The 21036-nt window shown below is 41.2% G+C and overlaps 1 protein-coding gene across 1 annotated transcript in view; it reads left to right on the top strand.

Moving 5' to 3' along the window:
- The window catches only part of MAPK12 (mitogen-activated protein kinase 12), a 183800-nt gene that overhangs the window by 126253 nt on the left and 36511 nt on the right, over positions 1-21036 (top strand). The window contains exons 5-6 of the mRNA XM_056573755.1: positions 8237-8266; positions 14595-14642. Coding sequence (XP_056429730.1) covers positions 8237-8266; positions 14595-14642 — 78 coding nt within the window. The remainder of the gene's footprint in view (positions 1-8236; positions 8267-14594; positions 14643-21036) is intronic.

The raw sequence follows: 21036 nt of genomic DNA, 5'->3' as shown, positions 1-21036 counted from the left end.
CCTTGTCGCTCCTTCGCTTCTGAGCCCTCTACTGCGCCCGCCGAACACTTTACATAGACATATGAGGTATGTGCTTACTCGAGAGAAATCAGGCTACAAATATAAGTATACATTTTCTCCTTTTAACCCTTGTAAAAATTCTAAAATTGGGTCTACAAGAACATGAGTGTAAAAAAATGAAGATTGTGAATTTTCTCCTTCACTTTGCTTCTATTCCTGTCAAACACCTAAAGGGTTAAAATGATGACTGAATGTCATTTTGAATACTTTGGGGGGTGCAGTTTTTATAATGGGGTCATTTGTGGGGTATTTCTAACATGAAGACCCTTCAAATCCACTTCAAACCTGAACTGGTCCCTGAAAAATAGTGAGTTTGAAAATTTTGTGAAAAATTGGAAAATTGCTGCTGAACTTTGAAGCCCTCTGGTGTCTTCCAAAAGTAAAAACTCGTCACTTTTATGATGCAGACATAAAGTAGACATATTGTCTATGTGAATAAAAAAAAATTTTTATTTGTAATATTCATTTTCCTTACAAGCAGAGAGCTTCAAAGTTAGAAAAATGCTAAATTTTCACATTTTTCATCAAATTTTAGGATTTTTCACAAGGAAAGGATGCAAGTTACCACAAAAATTTACCACCATGTTAAAGTAGAATATGTCACGAAAAAACAATCTCGGAATCAGAATGATAACTAAAAGCATTCCAGAGTTATTAATGTTTAAAGTGACAGTGGTCAGATGTGCAAAAAACGCTCTGGTCCTTAAGGCCAAAATGGGCTTGGTCCTGAAGGGGTTAAGGATACAGGCCATTTCATTTTTGCACTTTAGTTTTTTCCTTCTCGCCTTCTAAGAGGCATAACTTCTTTACTTTTCCATATTCAGACCCATATGAGGGCTTGTTTTTTGTACGACCAATTGTTCTTTGTAATGACACCTTTCATTTTATTATAAAATATACGGTGGATCAATACAATTAAAAAGAGACCCATGTTTTCATGCGTTTAAAAAAGAAATAAACTAATTTTGTAAAAAAAAAGTTTGTCTGCCTTAATCTGACCCCCCCCCCTCCCCCATTAACTTTCTAATTTTTCCATAAACAGGGCTGTATAGGGGCTCATTTTTTGCACTCTGATCTTTAATTTTAGTAGTACCATGTTTGCATATATATGACTTTGTGATCATTTTTTATTTTTTGCTGGGATGTGATGTGACTAAAAGCAGCAATTTAGCACTTTTTTTTTTCTTAGTTACGCCGTTCACTGTACGGGTTGAGTAAAATTATTTTAATAGTTCGGACATTTATGCATGTGTCAATACCAAATATGTTGGGGGATTTATCCATGAGGTTCCAGCTGCTAACAGCAGTGGACCGTTCCGATCACTGTATCGGGCGGTGATCGTGAAACCGCACTGCGTACATGTATGTCGCTGTGCGCTAAGTCCCAGGGCTTAAATCTGGCACTTAAGTTTGAACAATTGTGGTATTTGGGGCTGGTTTGTCAAAAGAAATGGGAGAGTTATTGAACCTAGTATAAAGTAAAGTTGATGATGCACATTGCAGCCAAGTATGCAGTTTTCAATTTTCCTCCCAAAAATGTAAGCAGAAATCTTGCTACTGTGGACAGCTGTACTACCTTTACCTAAAACTATTTGTTATTTTTATACCTCTTAACTGATGGATGAATGGTTAAAAAGCATATACTGACTTTCTAACAAGTTTCAAGCTGGAAAAAAGTCACTAAATAAATGGAAGTTAAAGAGTACCTGTCATGATCTTGATAAATTTTAAAATCTTCCCAGTACACTCCCCACATCATGATAAACCACCACACCTTTATTTTCATTATTTTTTTGTTTTCTACCTTTTGATATTGCTCTGTATTTTGTGCTCAGTCTGTCAGCTCCACAGACTGGGAAGGGCTGTTACCCAGCAGACGGGACATCATCTGAAGCCCAGCTGGGAAGGAGGACTATGCTGCTCTGAACACACAGCCTAGAGCATTTTATTGTGTGATGTACTGTGATTGGCTTAGACAGTGCACACACACACACAACTCTGAGCCCTAAACTTTAAAATGTCAGCTCTGCCCAGCAGCTGCAAAAGGGAGCAGAAATATTTAGCACAATTTTCAGCACTATGCATTGAAGGCATAATGACTCTGCATCATGGTTCCCCAACCAGGGGTGCCTCAAGTTGTTTCAAAACTAAAAATTGTAGTTTTGCAACAGTTGAAGGTACCCTGGTTCGGAAATCCTGCTCTACAGTCTAGCTCAGCTCAAAGGGAAAGGACATTCGAATATTGAGCTCTATTCACTGTGCTAAGCATTTACTGACTGTCTCCTGCAGCAGCCTGGCAGAGGTAAATCTGCTAGCAGGACTGCCGGCAGGACTATAAGGAGGACCTCCTGGTGGCCAAACTTTTAGGGGTTAATTTAACACAAAGTTACAAAATGTATTAAGATGTATGTTGGAAAAGTAATTAAAATAGACTAATCTATAATATATTCATTTTAACTCCTTAAGGACGTATATTTACGTCCATTGCCCGTTCCTGTTATATGAACGCGCTCAGGAGCTAAGTGCTTCATACTCGGTGGGTCCCGGTTGCTATCAGCAACCACGACCCATGGCTGATGTCCGGCATTAACTGGAGAAAAGTCATCCTGGCTAGCTCAGCAGGTTGTAATGGACCGCCGTGGATAAATCGTGGCGTCCTGAACAGCTGAGAGGACGGCAGAAGGTCCCTTACCTGCCTCCTCACAGTCCGTTGAGCAGCCGAGCACAGATAACATGATAAATGCTATGCTATGGCATAGCATTTTCCAGGTTATGCAATCTAAGAATTGCATGTAATAGTCACCTATGGGGACAAAAAAATTGTGTATAAAAAAAAAAAAAAAAAAAATAATAATTATTATAATAATTTAAAAATGAATAAATGTGATTTAACCCCTTCCCTAATAAAAAGTTTGAATCACCCCCCTTTTCCCATAAAAAAATATATATAAACAAAAATAAACATGTGGTACCCCCACGTGCGTAAATGTCTGAACTATAAAAATGTTAGTTAAATCGCACGGTTGGTGGCATATATAAAAAATTTCGTATTTTTGGTCACTTTGTATACCATAGATCATTTATAAAATAGAAGCAGCAGATTGCCGGTTGCACTGATCAGTGCTTTGCAATGGCAAAGCATTGATCAGTATATGCAATCAGAAGATTGCATGTTTTAGCCCCCTATAATTTTATAAAAGTTCATTAACCCCTTTCCTATTAAAAGTTGCAATCACCCCCCTTTTTCACATTTTTTTAAAATAAAATTATGTAATAAAGAATAAAAATAATCATATGAGGTACCGCCGCGTGTGTAAATGTCCGAACTATTAGGTTAGCTAAACCACATGATGGATGGCATAAGCGTTAAAAAAAAAAAAAAAAAAAAAAAAAAAAACAAAGTCCAAAATTGTGCATTTTTGGTAACTTCATACACCATGAAAATATTAATAAAAAGCGATCAAAAAGGATCTTCTGATCACGGTGCAAAAAATTAGTACTCACACATCCTTGTATATGGAAAAATTAAAAAGTTATAGGGGTCATAAGAGGACATTTTTAAACATGCTAATATTTGTACAAATAGTTATCATTTTTTAAAAGAAGTAAAACAAAATAAAACCCATATAAGTTTGGTGGCACTCACCTATAAAATCGTAGACTTTATAATTCTTTAAAAACGGTGCTGGCTCATGACTGGTCGGGAGACAAAAAGGCTGCTTCATCCATGGCTACACGGAGTGATGACAACAAGCTTGTTTCTCGGTAACCCGCTTCATAAAGAAGCCTCACAATTTCAAATGGATAAAGATTTTCAATCGGAATAGAAAAATTTACAATTAGATTGTGCACGTATGATGAACTTGGTGCTACAAAGAAATGAAGTGGAATATAACACAGTCACGACAGAACTACTAAAAGCAAAAATAGAATTAAGAAAAAGACTCAAAGAAGGACAGATGCAAAGCTTCATGCAGAAACTGGGAAAAAGATTAATCCCAATTAAATCAAATATTAAAGAAAGTAAAAAAGCTAAATTTTTACAGGATAAAGCCGATTATGAAAATGAAAAAATATTTGGATGGAGACAGAAAAAAGAAAAAAGTAAGAAATTTGGGTTGAGACGGAGATTTTTTTTTCATAATAAAAAACCTAGGAATAGAAATAAGGATTATTGGATCATGGATAGTGATTCAAGTTCTTCGGAAGAAGCTAAATCTAATCGATTGGAACATCCTGTAGAATCTGGATCAAAAAAACGGGAAGCTCCCCTGTCAGGAAACTCATCTGGTGGGGAAGAGTGAACAAGTCAAAAAACGAAAAGAAAAAAAAAAAGTATCATGGATAAAACGCACATAGATTCTAATGCTGTAATAAGCCTTTCAGGAGTGGAGTTGAAAGAGGGATGTGTGGAGCTGCTATCAAAAGGACTTTTTGTATTCCCAAGAAATTTGAACCGGCTGCTTTTGAAATGGATCTTTTTAAAGGACTAAGGAGAATTAATTTGTTTAAATATTTTGAAATGAATAAAACTTCCAATGTTTCTATGGATACTAGAAAAGGTGAAATCCCTGTAGTAACAGGTCCATTAGGTTTTTTTGCCCCGAATACATTATCAGAAAGGGGCGAATCTTGCATCTTAGATTTAATTAGCTTGAACACAGATCATGATAATTAGAGATGAGCGAACTTACAGTAAATTCGATTCGTCACGAACTGCTCGGCAGTTGATGACTTTTCCTGCATAAATTAGTTCAGCATTCAGGTACTCCCGTGGGCTGGAAAAGGTGGATACAGTCCTAGGAGATTCTTTCCTAGGACTGTATCCACCTTTTCCAGCCCACCAGAGCACCTGAAGGCTGAACTAATTTACGCAGGAAAAGTCATCAACTGTCGAGCCCAGAAGTTCGTGACGAGTCGAATTTACTGTAAGTTCGCTCATCTCTAATGATAATGAAATTAATACTAATGCCATCACTACCCAGGAATTTACAGGAGGGAATGTTTCAACCTTCACACCTCACAGACAACCAGGTAGTTCCTTGGATATATTCTACACACAAGTAATAAAAGATGTAAAAGTCCTCATTTACCCGACTGTACCTAACAGTCTACAAAAGAACTGGAAGCAATAAAATGGCTACGGTGCAGAGATGATCTAGTGATTAAAAAGCGGATAAAGGGGGCTCTGTGGTAATAATGTCAAGTGAGTATTATAAGGCAGAAGCCTTAAAACAGTTAACACCGAAATGTATCTACCACTTACCACTGATCCCACCCAGAAAATAATGTCTAAACTGAGGTCCTTCCTGCATGAGAATGTGTTAAATGGTTTTATTTCTTAAAAAAAAAAAAAATGGCAGGAAAATGAATACCCACATATACCAAAAAACCTCAAGGGTATATGCTGCCAAAATTGCACGTGGCAGGCATTGGTTCTCTCCTTGAATTTCTATCTGAATATTTAGACTGGCTATTAAGACCTTTGTTAATAAATATTCCATCTTAAAAGACACTGATCAGTTTTTACAAATGATGGACGATTTTCACTGGGGAAAAAACTGCAACTTCGGAACTATCGATGTTGAAAGCCTTTTATACTCGTATACCCCAAGAAGAGGGGATTAATTTGATAGGATTCCTACGGTCAGCCGGAAAAAGTGAAGACTATATTAAATTCATCACAGAAGGGCTAAAACTTGTTTTAAGCAATAGATGCTTTGTTTGACAAAAGAGGGTATTTCCAAGTGTCGGGCACGGCGATGGGCACGCCGGTAGCATTGACTTTCACGAATTTATTTTTGGCAGCGCTGGAACAAAAAATGATCTGTACCAAATGATCTGTAAGCAATCCTTTTTCAAGAAATCTGAAATTATATACAAGATACGTGGATGACCTTTTTATTGCATGGCAAGGGGATCAAAAAACCTTCCGAAAATGTGTAGATTACTTAAATTCCAGCAATCAAATGAATATGTACTTCGCCAGCAATTTTAGCATGACAAAAACTGAATTTCTTGATGTAGAAGTGTAAAGAAAAAATGACCATGTCATCACCAAAGGATTTCGAAAAGCAACAGTGACCAATTCATATCTACATTATAACAGCTACCACCCAGAACATACAACAAAATCACTCCCATATAGTCAGTTATTAAGAATCAAAAAAATCAACAGTGATGATACTGTTTTTGAGACCCAAGCAAATGAACTTATGAACAGATTTCTACAAAGGGGATATCCACAAGATCTTCTATCCGCTGCATTCAATAAATTGAAAGAGACACCACGTGAGAATTCATTTTTAAACAACATAAAAGCAAAAAAAATGTGAAAAACGCTACTAACAGAAGATTTGTTTTTTTCTTTCCAATATAATCCTGTTTCCAACATAATAAAAAAAAACATTACACAATAATTGGCATATCCTAGAGAGGGATCCAGTTCTTCATGAAGCAGAAAAACAAAAACCACTAATAACATTTAGAAGAAGTGAAAGTCTAAAAAACATCAAAATCCCAATCAGAAAAACAAACTTTCAGGCAATTATCGCTGTGGCTCCTGTTCACACTGCAACCAATTGAAAAAAGGAGCGTTTTCAAATTAGGTGGAAAGGAAATTGTAATAAAGGACTTCATCAGTTGCAGATCTGAATGGACATTATATGGGATTCTTTGCCCATGCGAAAAGTTTTATATAGGATCCACGAAAAGATGTCTTTTTTTCACATTTCAGAGAGCACAAGCGTTCTCTCGTGACAGGCTTGGGATGGGCAAGATTAATTGACCATATGAAAAATCATCATAATGGGAATGCAAATCTACTTATCTTTTTTCTGACTGGAAATAGTTACCACAGGAAGTGCAGAAAGAGCGGATCCTATGGTAAAAAGAAGCCCTATGGATAATGCGCACAGAAGAGCTAGGAATCCTAGGACTTAATGGCAGAAACAAACTAACAGTTTTCTTATAGTCTCAGATACCTCTATATATGTATAATTTGATTCATTGCAATCTTTTAACGTTTATTTTTCGTGAATAGAAAAAAGATTTGTTTCCTCCCCCCAACGACGTCATCATTAAATTCCCGATATATGGTCTCATGGGAAGTACGTCAGGTGAGGCCGGAGGAAGCTGGTTACCACAAAACAAGCTTGTCGCCATCACTCCGTGCAGCCACGGCTGCAGTGGTCTTTTTGTCTCCCGATCAGTCATGAGTCAGCACTGTTTTTAAAGAATTATGAAGTCTACCATTTTATAGGTGAGTGCCATCAATACTTCTTACTTGCATCTATTGAACGAAAGTTATTGTTCATTGATGTGCACCTCTATTGGTCTTTCTTTCTCCCCGGCTCTCCCCCACTCACTAGGTAAAATAGTTAGTTTTTTGGGCTATATTATTATACCAAATTGGTGGTGCCACCCCGCTTTTTCCTCAATATGTGCCATGAGATTAAAATTAAGGTGTAATCTTTACTGAAAAGTGCCCTGTGTAGAATCTGAAGCCCCCAGAGTTACAAAATGGCATTTTTTATTTTTTCAATTTTGCCCCACAAAGATTATTTTTTTTACCTTAGATTTTGTGGTGAAATGAATGATGTAATTACACAGTACAATTGGTGCTGTAAAAAAAACAAGCTCTCATATGGGTCTGTAGGTGGAAAATTGAAAATGTTATGAAAACTTTATATTGTGGGTAGATCCTCAACTCACTCCCCTGGCCCACAGCGCTCAAACTGGCGTGGGCTATGCCTGTAGCATGAAAACAATGAAAGAAGAAATGTACAGCGCAAAATAGTAAAGAACGGAGCTATTTATTGCAGAATATAACCTCGGGACATGGGTATGGTAGACACCAGTGATGCGTTTATGGCCCTCACACCGAAGGCCCAGTTGTAGGGCCGAAATGCGTCACTGGTGTCTACCATGTCCATGTACTGAGGATATATTCTGCAATAAATACTGTTCTGTAATATTTTGCACTGGACATTTCTTCTTTCATGGTCTGAAAACTTTATATTGTATTTAGTTGTGGAATATTCAGTAAGACTGGAAATGAACATAAGGGTGCTCTGTACGTTATGCACTTTACTCTAGTGTAGTCTGTCTCTTTACTACATGCTTAATTTGAACATTTCTAGTAAGTCAATTGATGATCTCTTATCTATCTTTGCAGTACATCCATTCGGCTGGTATAATACACAGGGTAAGTAAACATCTGAGCTCTGACATTAGACAACTGTAGAGTGAGGTTTTAGTTGTCATAATTCTATCGGGAGAAGCTGCATTAAATTCTGTATTCACTCTATTGCGCTAGGTCTTAACAAGTCCATTGTCTTACCTTACCATCCCCAATAGGGGCATTCTTTGTCTCAAAATTTCTGTGACAGTAATAATAACTAAGTGGTTGGACTTAATTCCCTGTCACAAACCAAGTTTCTGCTAGCACTTTCCGTGCTCAAATGTGGACAATGCGCTATGCTGGAAGCTCTGTAATTTTACAGTATGTTTTCTGTCATCTACCTTAAATATATAACTGTTTAACCTGTCATCATGTTTTGCATTGGGGTCTTCAAAATGACATTAATTATAGTAATGATTATTAAATGTAAACAAATAGAATGAAAAAAAAATATAATATATATAATATTGAATTGGAAATTGCCACCCTGTTGCTTTTAATATTCAGTATATGTTTCGTTTTTTTGTACATTGAGTGCATTATGATGTCCTTTAGGTCTGAATAACATCCTGATACCCACTGAGGCTGTGCTGTACTTAAGGTGCTGCTTTCATGATAGGGCATATGCTCTACAGCCTCCTTCCTGATAGATAACTGAATTAACCTCTTACTGTAATGTGACATGTGTAGGTTATGGTTATAGCATTAAATCAGGTATTTCAATTGAGCATATTTTTAAGGTATAAAAACACATGCAAGGAAAGGTTCCCCAACAGGGATAATTGATTTCCAAAGCCCCTACACCTAATCGTAACCAACATAAAGTTTAAATATAATTTTTTTTAGTTTTAACATGTACCATAAAATGAATATTAGATTAGAAAATCTGTTAGCCCAAAGAAAATGCAGAAAATCTCAAAACACGATTTAACATGTGTCCTTGCCATCTTTATAAAAGTCCTTCCCAATAGGGTAAACACTTTGCCAACACAAGAGTGTAAAAGCCCCCATAATGCAGTAGGAGCACACATTAACTCAGATCAAACCAAAGTTACATTTCTGTAGCTCTCTAAAGGCTAAGCAAAATTCATTAGTCCACACCCCTAATGTTCAGTTTGTGGTATACAGCCTTTTTTTAAGAATTACCAACCAATTTAATTTCACAGATAAATTCAGTCACAGTTGAATCAGCCACTATTTGTGGTCCATGTGCAACATTCTGTCCAAAGCAATTTTATGGGGACCGATTGCTCTCAGATCTTCAACGTACCTAAGGATACAGACCAGAGGTCAATCTCAACTTTATACACTCTGGAAATAATACCAAAAGAAGCTTTCCCAAAAAATGTTCAGACAAGTGCGGGACCAAATCATGTGAATGAGTTACAGGGTAAATCACAGTGTGGACAATTAGAATCCATTCTCAGGAGTATCTCCCTAGTACCTCCCTTTAGTGTAGGGATGTCCCGATAACCATTTTTTTTAAAGACAGAGTACGATTACCGATACTTAGATACTTTTTTCTATGTCATGTGACGGGTGTTTTTTTTTGTATTTTTTTTTTTTTTCATTAGATGAAGGGCTTTTTTTATTATTTAAAAGGGGAGGGGTTGATTAAAACTTTTATTAGGGAAGGGGTTATTCACATTTATTATTTACTTACATTTTTTTCCACTTTTTAATTTTTTTTCCACTATTTTTTAGTCCCCATAGGGCTCTATTACATGCATTCTGTAGATTGCATACACTGATCAATGATATGCCATAGCATAGCTTTGATTAGTGTTAGCGGCGCTCCATTACTACTGCCTGCCATGGCTAGCAGCAGTAAAGGAGCGATGATTGGATGGCACGAAGCACAGTAAGGGACCTCCGGCCATCCTCACAGCAGATGGGAACACCACGATTTCACCGTGGTGATCCCGATCAGCATCCCTGAGCAAACGGCAGTTAATTTCAGGACTTTTAGAAGCCGCAATCAACTTTGATCGTGTCATCTAAAAGGCTAATGCCGGACATCACCATAGCTCACCGATCGGTGATGTTCGGCATTAGCCACAGGTCCCAGCAATGATGCACGCTCAGCTGCTGGGCGCACTGCATAGTTCGTCACCTCCGTGATACCTACTGGTGGGGGTCCCACCGGCGAGTATCGGATTAGGTATCTGGGACATTTGCTTGCACAAGTACAAGTACTCGTGGAAATGTCCAGTAACTGTTCTGATACCAGTATCGGTATCGGGACATCCTACTTTAGTGGTCATGCCTAATGGGATCAGTAGACCTTTCCCACTTCTCTTTACTGGTAGTTGGGTGTTTCTTTAATACAATATCTAAAAGAGAAACATGTAAAGCAGAGGCCACCTCCCCCAGATGTAGTTGCAATCCAAGCAACAATCCAGTTTAAACTTACTATCAACACCTCCAGGCCCAATTTGGCTTGGTAAACATGATGCAATTGACTATAATGATAAGAGGGGGCCAGGGAGGGGAAAGCAATCTCGGTCAGAGGTCATGAATTCCCCTTCCAGAGGAAGAAATTACGCTCTGCAGGCCTGCCCACTGCCAGTCCCTAAAACAATCTGTAGAATAATAGATTACGTAACTATGGAGAGTCCTATAGGAAGATGAACTGAGTGGCCCCTGCAATACATTGTAACTCCTGTATTTTCCACCAAAATTTGTACATAAGAAGCAGTGTAGTCACTTCAGCCTTAAATGTGTGCACCTCTATGGGTTTACATAGATATGAGGTGGTGAAATAATGCTGCAACAAACAGACCGTTTAATCCATAGACACGACATCATACCCACAATGATGCTGCAATTGGGAAAACAAAAAGTATACCCAAGAGTTAAGGGCCACCAATCTCCATCTGACATCCACCTCTGTAGACTCTCCCGAATTAGACTGTTATAGAAATATTGCAGGGAACACCAGATCGGGGCATAATGTAGAATATATAGTAGCTGGGGCATCCATATACTTATTTTTTTTTTTTTTTTTTTACAAGATTAGCCTTGCCACTAATGTCAGAGAGCGCTTGGACCACACCTCTAACTTATGCTGAAAAATATTCAGTCTTTCAGATTCAGTCTTTCATGTTCAGCCTGATGATTTGATACCACAATGCCCAAATACTTAAGTGGTTAGGGAATTTATCAGCTGATACAGGCATTTAAACCGACTTAGACCAGTTTATTACTAGTGTTGAGCGGCATAGGCCATATTCGAATTCGCGAATATTCGCGAATATATGGATGAATATTCGTCATATATTCGTGAATATTCGCATATTCGTTATAGTCTCGTTTTATTTTCGCATATGCGTAAATTCGAGTATGCGAAAATTAACATATGCGAAAATTAGCATATGTTAATATTCGCATATGCGAATTTTCGCACGCCAGTCTCACACAGTAGTATTACAGCCTTCTTTACACCACACAAGCTGGAAGCAGAGAGGGATGATCACTGTGATGTGTACTGTGAAGAAAAAAAAAAAAAAAAAACGAATATTCGTAATTACGAATATATAGCGCTATATTCGCGAAATTCGCGAATATGCGATATTCGCGAATAATATTCGAATTGCGAATATTCGCGAGCAACACTATTTATTACTAGGCTGAAGTACTGACCAAAACACTTCATGGCAGATGGGCATAAGTAGGGAAGTGGATGCCTCACCCAAAAACATTAAGGCATTATCTGCATACAAGACCACTTTTTTCTAAACCTCCCCCCCCCCCCCCCCCTCCAAAAGCTATCTGTAACTAGTTACTCAAAAGTGAAGCTGTCCTCAACATACAGTCATGGCCATAAATGTTTCACCCCTGAAAATTTTCTAGAAAATGAAGTATTTCGAACAGAAAAGGATTGCAGTAACACATGTTTTGCTATTGTATGGGAACTAAACCAAAAAAGGGAGGAAAGAAGCAAATTGGACATCATGTCACACCAAACTCCAAAAATGGGCTCTACAAAATTATTGGCACCCTTAACTTAATAATTTGCACACCCTTTGGAAAAAGTAACTGAAATCAGTCGCTTCCTACAATCAATAAGCTTCTTACACCTCTCAGCCGGAATGTTGGACCACTCTTCCTTTGCAAACTGCTCCAGGTCTCCTTATTGGAAGGGTGCCTTTTCCCAACAGCAATTTTAGGATCTCTCCACAGGTGTTCAATGGGCTTTAGATCTGGACTCATTGCTGGCCACTTCAGAACTCTCCAGTGCTTTGGTGCCTTCTATTTCTGGGTGCTTTTTGACATATATTTGGGGTCATTGCCCTGATGGAAGACCCAAGATCTAGGACGCAAACCCAGCTTTCTTACACTGGTCTGTACAGTGCGACCCTAACCTCAGATTTCATGATACATTGCACACATTCAAGGCACCCAGTGCCAGAGGCAGCAAAACAACCCCAAAACATCATTGAACCTCCACCATATTTCACTGTAGGTACTGTGTCCTTTTCTTTGTAGGCCTCATTCCATTTTTGGTAAACAGTAGAATTATGTGCTTCACCAAAATGCACTATCTTGGTCTCATCTGTCCACAAGAGATTTTCCCAGAAGGATTTTGGCTTAAAGTTCATTTTGGCAAAATGTAGTCTTGATTTTTTTATGTGTCTGTGTCAGCAGTGGGGTCCTCCTGGGTCTCCTGCCATACTGTTTCATTTCATTTAAATGTTGATGGATAGTTCATGCTGACACTGATGCAGGACCGCTAGCATATCTTTGGAACTTGTTTGGGGCTGCTTATCCACCATCTGTACTATCCTGTGTTGATGCCTTTCATCAATTTTTCTCTTCCGTCCACACCCAGGGAGATTTGCTACAGTGCCATGGGTTTCAAACTTCTTGATAATGTTGCGCACTGTGGACAAAGGCAAATCTATATCTCTGGAGATGGACTTGTAACCTTGAGATTGTTGATATTTTTCCACAATTTTGGTTCTCAAGTCCTCACAGTTCTCTTCTCCTCTTTCTGTTGTCCATGCATAGTGGAGCACACACAGACACACAATGCAAAGACTAAGTGAACTTCTCTCCTTTTTATCTGCTTTCAGGAGTGATTTTTATATTGACCACACCTGTTACTTACCCCAGGTGAGTTTAAAGCAGCATCATGTGCTTGAAACAATCTTCTTTTTGCAAAATTTTGAAAGGGTGCCAATAATTTTGTCCAGCCCATTTTTGGACTTTAGTCCAATTTGCTTTTTTTCCTCCCTTCTTTGGTTTAGTTCCAATACACACAAAGGAAATAATCATGTGTATAGCAAAACTTGTGTTTAAGGTGTATTTGGACAAACAATTTAGAAAAAAGCTGCTGGAGTGTACTACGTCCATAGTTGCCATTTTTGTTCACCTTGGAAGAAGTCTGTGCTGACTTCTGAAACTTTTACTTTAATTCAGGGTATGAAAGAATTCAGAACTTCACTGAACCTAAACTCCCTTCAGAATCCGAGGCATAAATGAAAGGTCCTAGGGGAGTTTATTATTGCCTTCCTGACATTTTATTGGCTGAAATTTGGCACAAAATTTTTGCGCAGGTTGGTTTTGCACAAAAAATGTTCACAATTTCAAAATAGAAAACTTTGGCAAAAGTGACTGTGAAATGCAGTGCTTCGTTCATGACTATGCAGTGGATGAAATTTATTAAGTCTTTTTAAAAAGGGGTAAAAATATTGCGCAAATATTTAAAAAACGCAATTTTATACCATTTTATGCTGACATCCTACAGAAAGTTCTGGGGTGATTTTTCATGTGTGCAAAATTTATCAAAGGCTTCCGCCGTTTTGATAAATTTGGCGCACATAAGCCAAAAACACAGCAAAAAAAGAATAAACAATGCTGTGAAAGGGCTGCACAGAGACACATATTGATAAATCGCCCCCCTAGGTCACATTGAAAGTTATGTATCAGGGCCCCCTTTTCCCTCACCAGGTGTCATTTATAATTCTTATAAAAAAAAAATATGTGGCAGAGAACCCTTTTGGTGACACTGCCACCTTTGCATACTATGTAACTACAGCCCTTACTTCCTTTCTACATCCATTGGTTGGGAAGTGGAAAAACCTCTCTGCATGACAAGTAGCACAATCATGTAGGTGTGGACAGGTTTCTTGTAGAGAATTATAGGGATATTGAGGGAGATTTAAAATATGGGACCGCATATTATTCAGGATCTTCTAGTCTGTCAGAACATTGGCATGAGTGTTTACGTTTATTTTTTTTGCCGTTCAATAGATGAACATCACTGCACAGAAACCTCTTATATTTCCAAAATGAATTTGCATTCACTTTATTTTATTGGGTATAATATACATTTCCTTTTTCTACTTAGGACCTGAAGCCTGGCAATTTAGCTGTGAATGAAGACTGTGAATTAAAGGTACGTACTAAAATTAATTTCATTATTATTATTATTTTTTTTTAGATATTCACAACTTCCTTTATTTACTTATATACTTAAATAAAAAAGTGTCCCCTTTCCATTCTTGTATTTTTGCATGTGGGTTATATGTAGATCTGTATTATATAGGCAAAATATTGGAACACCTACACAATACACCAACTGTGTTTTTAGTGCATCCCATTCCAAATCCATAAGAATTAATATGGTGTGTGTATGTGTGTGTATATATAATATATATATATATATATATATATATATATATATATATATATATATATATATATATATATATATTAAAGGGTTTCACTCTGGGATCGTCCTTTGCCGTAGCCAAAGGACACGTTTTTCCACAATAAACCGGCAAACAATCCTTTCTGCAATTCTGGCTCCTCGCCAGGTTTATTAAACGGGATGCAGCATAAACAAAATATAAAAATAACTCCTAGGCCGTCTAGCCACTCACTACACATATAGCATGCCCTGACTAATAACTGATGGGCTTTTCCCTGTCAGTTTAAACACAATAAGTCCTGCAGCCTTATAAGACACAGTTCACATTTGAACATAAAGTCCCATTCGTACAGCCACCTGCTATATGTTACAGGAGCCGCGTCTCTCACTCCGGGAGTCCACGCTTGTGTCCTCAGCAGCCCTTGCTGTGCCCGCCTGGCACTGGACACGGTGTCTCCCCCCTCTAACAGCCACTTCTGTCTAGGGGAGAGCCCAGATTATTCTGTTTCTCTTGCTTTTAAGGACCCTTCCCCTTTCTGCTGCCTCATTGATTAGTCCACAGGTGGAGATTTCTGCAGGATCAGTGTGAGAAATGCACCCTTTCCTTGCCTCACTGTCAAAATATATATATATATATATATATATATATATATATATATATATATATATATATATATATTAGAATATATAATATTGATCCCCTTTTTAGTTATAACAGCTTCCACACTTCTGGTAAGACTTTCTGCAAGATTCTAGAGTGTGCCTGTGATAATTTTGCCTCTGTGAGGTGTGTGAGATGGGTAAGACACTATTGGACAAGAGGGTCTGGCTTGCAATCTCGATTCTAGTTCGTAACAAAGGTCTTTAGTATGGTTGAATGCAGAGCTCTCTGTGGGCCAGTAAAGTTATTTTACAAAACTCTCCTAACCATGCTTTTTTAGGACTTTTTTTTTGCACGAGTGGACAATTCTACATGTGTATGCTGAAGCATTAACATTTGTCTTCACTGGAATTAAGGGACCTAGGACAACCCCATAGCAGTATCCTTCCCCCACTACATTTTCGGCATACATAGTTGGCACAATGCAGTCAGGCAGGTAACATTCTCCTGGTGTTCAACAAATTAAACTTGTCAACCGTGCTGCTAGAAAGAGTAGCATGGTTTATCACTCCATAGAACATGTTTCCACTTCTACAATCTAGTGGTTGTATACTTTTCTCTATCGGCTCCATTGGGGGACTCAGACCTTGGGTATATGCTGCTGTCTCTAGGAGGCTTGACACTATGGTAACCAAAAAGTCTGCTCCTCCCAGCAGTTTTTGCTTAGTGTCTTAAGGAGGTGGACACTGGTCTGGTCTTCTCCAGACGAGGTCTCATATTTATATTGATATTTTTTAGGTTTAGGGAATGTTAGTTTTTTATTCCTTTTTCTTTCTGTTTTCACGTGGGGACTCAGGAACTGCAGTTCACTGTTTCCCCATTGCGAGAGGTGGCAGGCATCTTGGATGTACTGTTAACCCCCTCTCACCAACGGTCAGCGCTTGGGGTTGTACCTAATGGGTCAGAGTCCCCCTACCTCTCGGTTCGCCTCGCTATGAGCTTGGCTTGCTGCAGGTGACAATGCTGACTGAAGACTACATTCTGAAGACTTCTTTAGGGAAGTTCTTCAGCACAGTTGAGTATTTTTCTCTCCCTAGGTCTTGCAACAGCTGGAGACCCCTGTTTTTGGACCTATCCTTATTGAAGCTGGGGCCGGCCGGGGAATACTTTATTCTTCCCTGCAGGGGATTTATTTTTTTATTTTTTATTATCGGGGGAGCATTGGAGCTAAGGGGCAGTGTTTCACAGTAAGGGGCACTTTATTGGGCAAGGTGTGTTACATGTACGCGCCGCAGGCTTCTCTCTGCGGGCGTTTGCGCCTTTTAGTTTCACTTTTGGCAGCCGCAGCTGCCGACGGCACTTCGCCCGCTCTGTTTCCCGGGCGCATAGGAGCTCACTACAGGCGGCGTGTGCGCTCGGGGTTCGGAGCGGGCGCCATTACTATGTCCCGCTGTATTTTTCGGCGGCCCGGCGGACGTTAGCTCCGCCCACCAGGCCGCATAAGCGCTTCAGCAGCGTGAATTGAGCCGCCAATCAGCGCTGTGCGCGCGTTTGGGGCCGTGCAGGGGCCAATCACAGCGCCCTGGCCTCTGACCCGGCCTCTTTCTCCTATTGGCCGGCGTCTCTTCCCTTTCCTCACAGCCACGGTGCAGAGTTCTCCTCACAGCAGCTGCCTTGGGACACAGACTTGGGATCTTTTCCTATGTAGGATGGAGGAACTTGTGGCCGACTCTTCTGGCCGCATTAATAGGTTCATTTCCATCTGGCAACCTTGGCTGGCCTTTTTAGAGACCCCACTTTATAGAAAGTCTTAAACTCTCTGTGGTTGAGGCTGCCCCGCAAGCGGTCCCTTCTTACAATATTGTTTGTCAAGCTCCGGATGGGAGGCGAGCGGAGGATGGTTCGGCGAGATCTTGAGGAGCCCAGGTTGGTGTATCACTACATGCCTTATTCTCTTTCTTCCTTTCTTATTCCCTTACCCTACTTTCACCTACTTTCCTTCCCCTCCAACAGATACTGGATAGAATTTGCCTCCCTTCCGAGGGATCGGTTTTTTTCAGTCCCGTGCTCTCCGATCTCCCTCGCTTGCGAGGGAATTACAGGAGGCTCTTCAGTCCCTTCTCATCCAGGTTGTCATTGTCCCGGTTCCTTCAAGGGGACGCTTTCTGGGTTTCTATTCAAATCTTTTCGTGGTTCCCGAGAAAAACTGTTCTGTGCGGCCAATCCTGGATCTCAAACGTCTCAACCAACATCTTCTTATCCGCCATTTCCGAATGGAATCTCTCCGTTCGGTGGTGGCTTCTATGGATCAAGGGGAGTTTCTTTCCTCGGTGGACATCAAGGATGCCTACCTCCACATTCCAATTTTTCCCAGACACCAGCGGTACCTCCGCTTTGCGGTTCTGGAAGGTCATTAGCAATTTGTGGCTCTCCCCTTCGGTCTGGCCACAGCGCCACGAGCCTTTACCAAGATTCTGGCACCTGTGATAGCTCTGTTATGGTCAAGAGGGGTATCGGTGATACCCTATTTGGGTGACCTCCTCATCAAGGCCTCCTCCAGAGCCCAGGCTCTGGAGAATGTGAGCCTCACTCTTCAGACCTTATGTTGCTTCGGGTGGATGGTCTACAGAGACAAGTCAGTTCTCTCCCCCACCCAGTCTCTGGTCTTCTTGGGGCTTCAGTTCGACTCGGCTCGGATTCGCCTCCCGACGGACAAACGTCTGGCCCTCTTGTCGGGAGTCCGCTCCCTCCGGATACCATCCCCGGTCACCATCCGTACTTGCATGGAAGTCCTGGGTCGAATGGTTGTAGCCATGGAGGCAGTGCCCTTTGCCCAGTTTCATTACCGTCCTTTTCAGCTGGCGATTCTTGCCCGGTGGGACAGGTCTCCTCTCTCTCTCGATCGCAAGATTGTTCTCCCTCTCCGGACCCGTCGTTCTCTGCGCTGGTGGCTCCGCTCCCCCCTTCTTCTTCAGAGGCGTTCCTTCCTTCCCCTCCACTGGCAGGTGGGCACGACAGATGCCAGTCTGTAGGGCTGGGGGGGGGTGTTTTGGGGGATCAGACGGTTCAAGGCCTCTGGCCTCCCCAAGAAGCCCTTCTTTCCATAAACATCCTGGAACTGAGGGTGATTTTATCTTTTTCTAAAGCATTGGGAGTCCCTGCTTCAGGGCCACCATGTCCGTGTCCAGTCGGACAACGCCGTGGCTGTGGCGTACATCGATCAGCAGGGCGGCACTCGCAGCTCAGCAGCCATGTCCGAGGTGACAAAGATCCTCCCCTGGGCGGAACAAGTAGTTCCAGACATTTTGGCAAGTCACATTCCGGGAGTGCTCAACTGGGAAGCGGATTTCCTCAGTCGGTCCTCAGCCGACCCCGGAGAGTGGTCCCTTCTTCCGGAGGTGTTTGCACAGATCTGCAACCTCTGGGGGACTTAATAATTCTGTGGTCAGGCTTTGTCCTGCCCTACCTGTTCCCTCCTCTTCCCCTCCTTCCCAGGGTTCTGAGGAAGCTCAAGGCGGAAGGAGTCCCCGCCATTCTGGTGGCTCCAGACTGGCCTCGAAGGGCATGGTACGCCGACGTGGTCTGGCTTCTGAACGACGTTCCGTTCCATCTTCCACTTCGTCCAGACCTACTGTCACAGGGTCCCCTTTGCCACCCCAATTTACAGTCGCTGCATTTGACGGTGTGGCAGTGGAGACCGCGGTTCTAAGGGCCTGCGGCTTCTCTTCCCAGGTAATTCGCACCATGCCCAGGGCTCGCAAGCCCTCCTCTGCGAAAATGTATCACCGTACCTGGCGGGCTTACTTTCGTACCTTTTTCTCCAGTTACCTTTTCCGTTCCCCATCTCCTCTCCTTTTTCAGTCGGGGTTGGAACAAGGGCTGGCTCTCAGCTCCCTTAAGGGTCATGTTTCGGCCCTTTCCATTCTCTTTCAGCGTCCTCTGGCTTCCAATTTGCATGTCCAGACCTTCCTTCAGGGCGTGGCACACGCTGTCCCCCTTACCGGTTCCCTTCTTCCCCTTGGGACTTGAACTTAGTTCTAGGCGCTCTCCAGGACGCACCTTCTGAGCCTCTTAGGGAGGTTCCCCTTCGCCTCCTATCCTGGAAGGTGGCTTTTCTTATAGCTATTACTTCCATTAGGAGAGTATCTGAACTGGCAGCTCTCTCCTGCCGTTCTCCTTTCCTGATAGTTCATCGGGACAAGGTTGTTTTCCTGCCAGATCCGTCCTTCTTAACTAAGGTCGTTTCGGCTTTTCATCTCAACGAGGACATCGTCCTTTCGTCCTTTTTGTCCCGCCCCTTCTCATCCCAGGGAGCGACTGCTCCACAAATTGGATGTGGTACGGGCTGTTCGGACTTATCTTTCTGTCACCTCTTCCTTTCGTCAGTGTGATTCTTTTTTCGTCCTTACGAAAGGTCGTCGGAAGGGTCAGCCTGCTTCCAAGGCCACCATTTCTCGGTGGATCTGATGTGCTATTTCGGAAGCTTACCGCTGCAAGGGGAAGATCCCACCCTTCAGGGTTTTGGCTAATTCCACCCGCTCTGTGGGAGTATCCTGGGCTCTTCGAAACAAGGCCTTGGCCTCGCAGATCTGTAAAGCTGCCACCTGGTCGTCTTTGCACACTTTTTCAAGATTCTACCAGGTTCATACTTTCGCATCGGCGAATGCTAGTCTGGGCCGTAAAGTGTTGCAGGCGGCGGTGGTACAGCCGACTGCCTGACCTTTTTTCTTTGCCCACCCAAGGGACGGCTTTGGTACGTCCCAAGGTCTGTGTCCCCCAATGGAGCCTATAGAGAAAAGGAGATTCTTTTATACTTGCCGTAAAATTTTTCTCGAAGGATCCATTGGGGGGCACAGCTCCCGCCCTTTTCTGGGGTTCCTATTCGGTTATCTGTCCGAGGGAGTGTTCAGTTAATTTTTCTTCTGGTTCTCAAACAGTTCATGATTTTTTTCCTTTGACCTGTCAGTCTCCTCCTATTGCTCTGGAACTAAAACTGAATTGCTCAGTGGCCTGGAGGCGGGTATATCCTGCTGGGAGGAGCCGACTTTTTGGTTACCATAGTGTCAAGTCTCCTAGAGACAGCAGCATATACCCAAGGTCTGTGTCCCCCAATGGGTCCTTCGAGAAAGGGATTTTACAGTAAGTCTAAAAAATCTCCTTTTACCCCACTCCATACATTGCTTGGTGATATACCATTTACAGGAACGTTTCGTAGGATGCAGTCGGAAAGGAATTTCATGAACTGGTTTCTTGCAGTAGTAGCGTCCTATTACTGCACCACACTGACATTTAGTGATCTCTTTAGAACTACTCATCCTTTCACAAATGTTTGTAAAGGCTGACTTCTTTAGTAAGAGCTTTATTTTATATATATGTGGCAATGATGCTGAATGAAACACCTGAATTCAATGATTAAGAAGTGTGTCCTGTGTGTGTGTTTGTGTGTGTGTGTGTGTGTGTGTGTGTGTGTGTATGAGATGCTAGCCAAGACTGAAGCAGAAAGTCTAATGGGTGCCTGCTGAGCTGCATATATAGCGC

The sequence above is a fragment of the Hyla sarda genome, chromosome 4 (assembly GCF_029499605.1).
Source record: "Hyla sarda isolate aHylSar1 chromosome 4, aHylSar1.hap1, whole genome shotgun sequence".
NCBI lineage: Eukaryota > Metazoa > Chordata > Amphibia > Anura > Hylidae > Hyla > Hyla sarda.
This window is presented reverse-complemented; position numbering and strand designations above follow the sequence as displayed.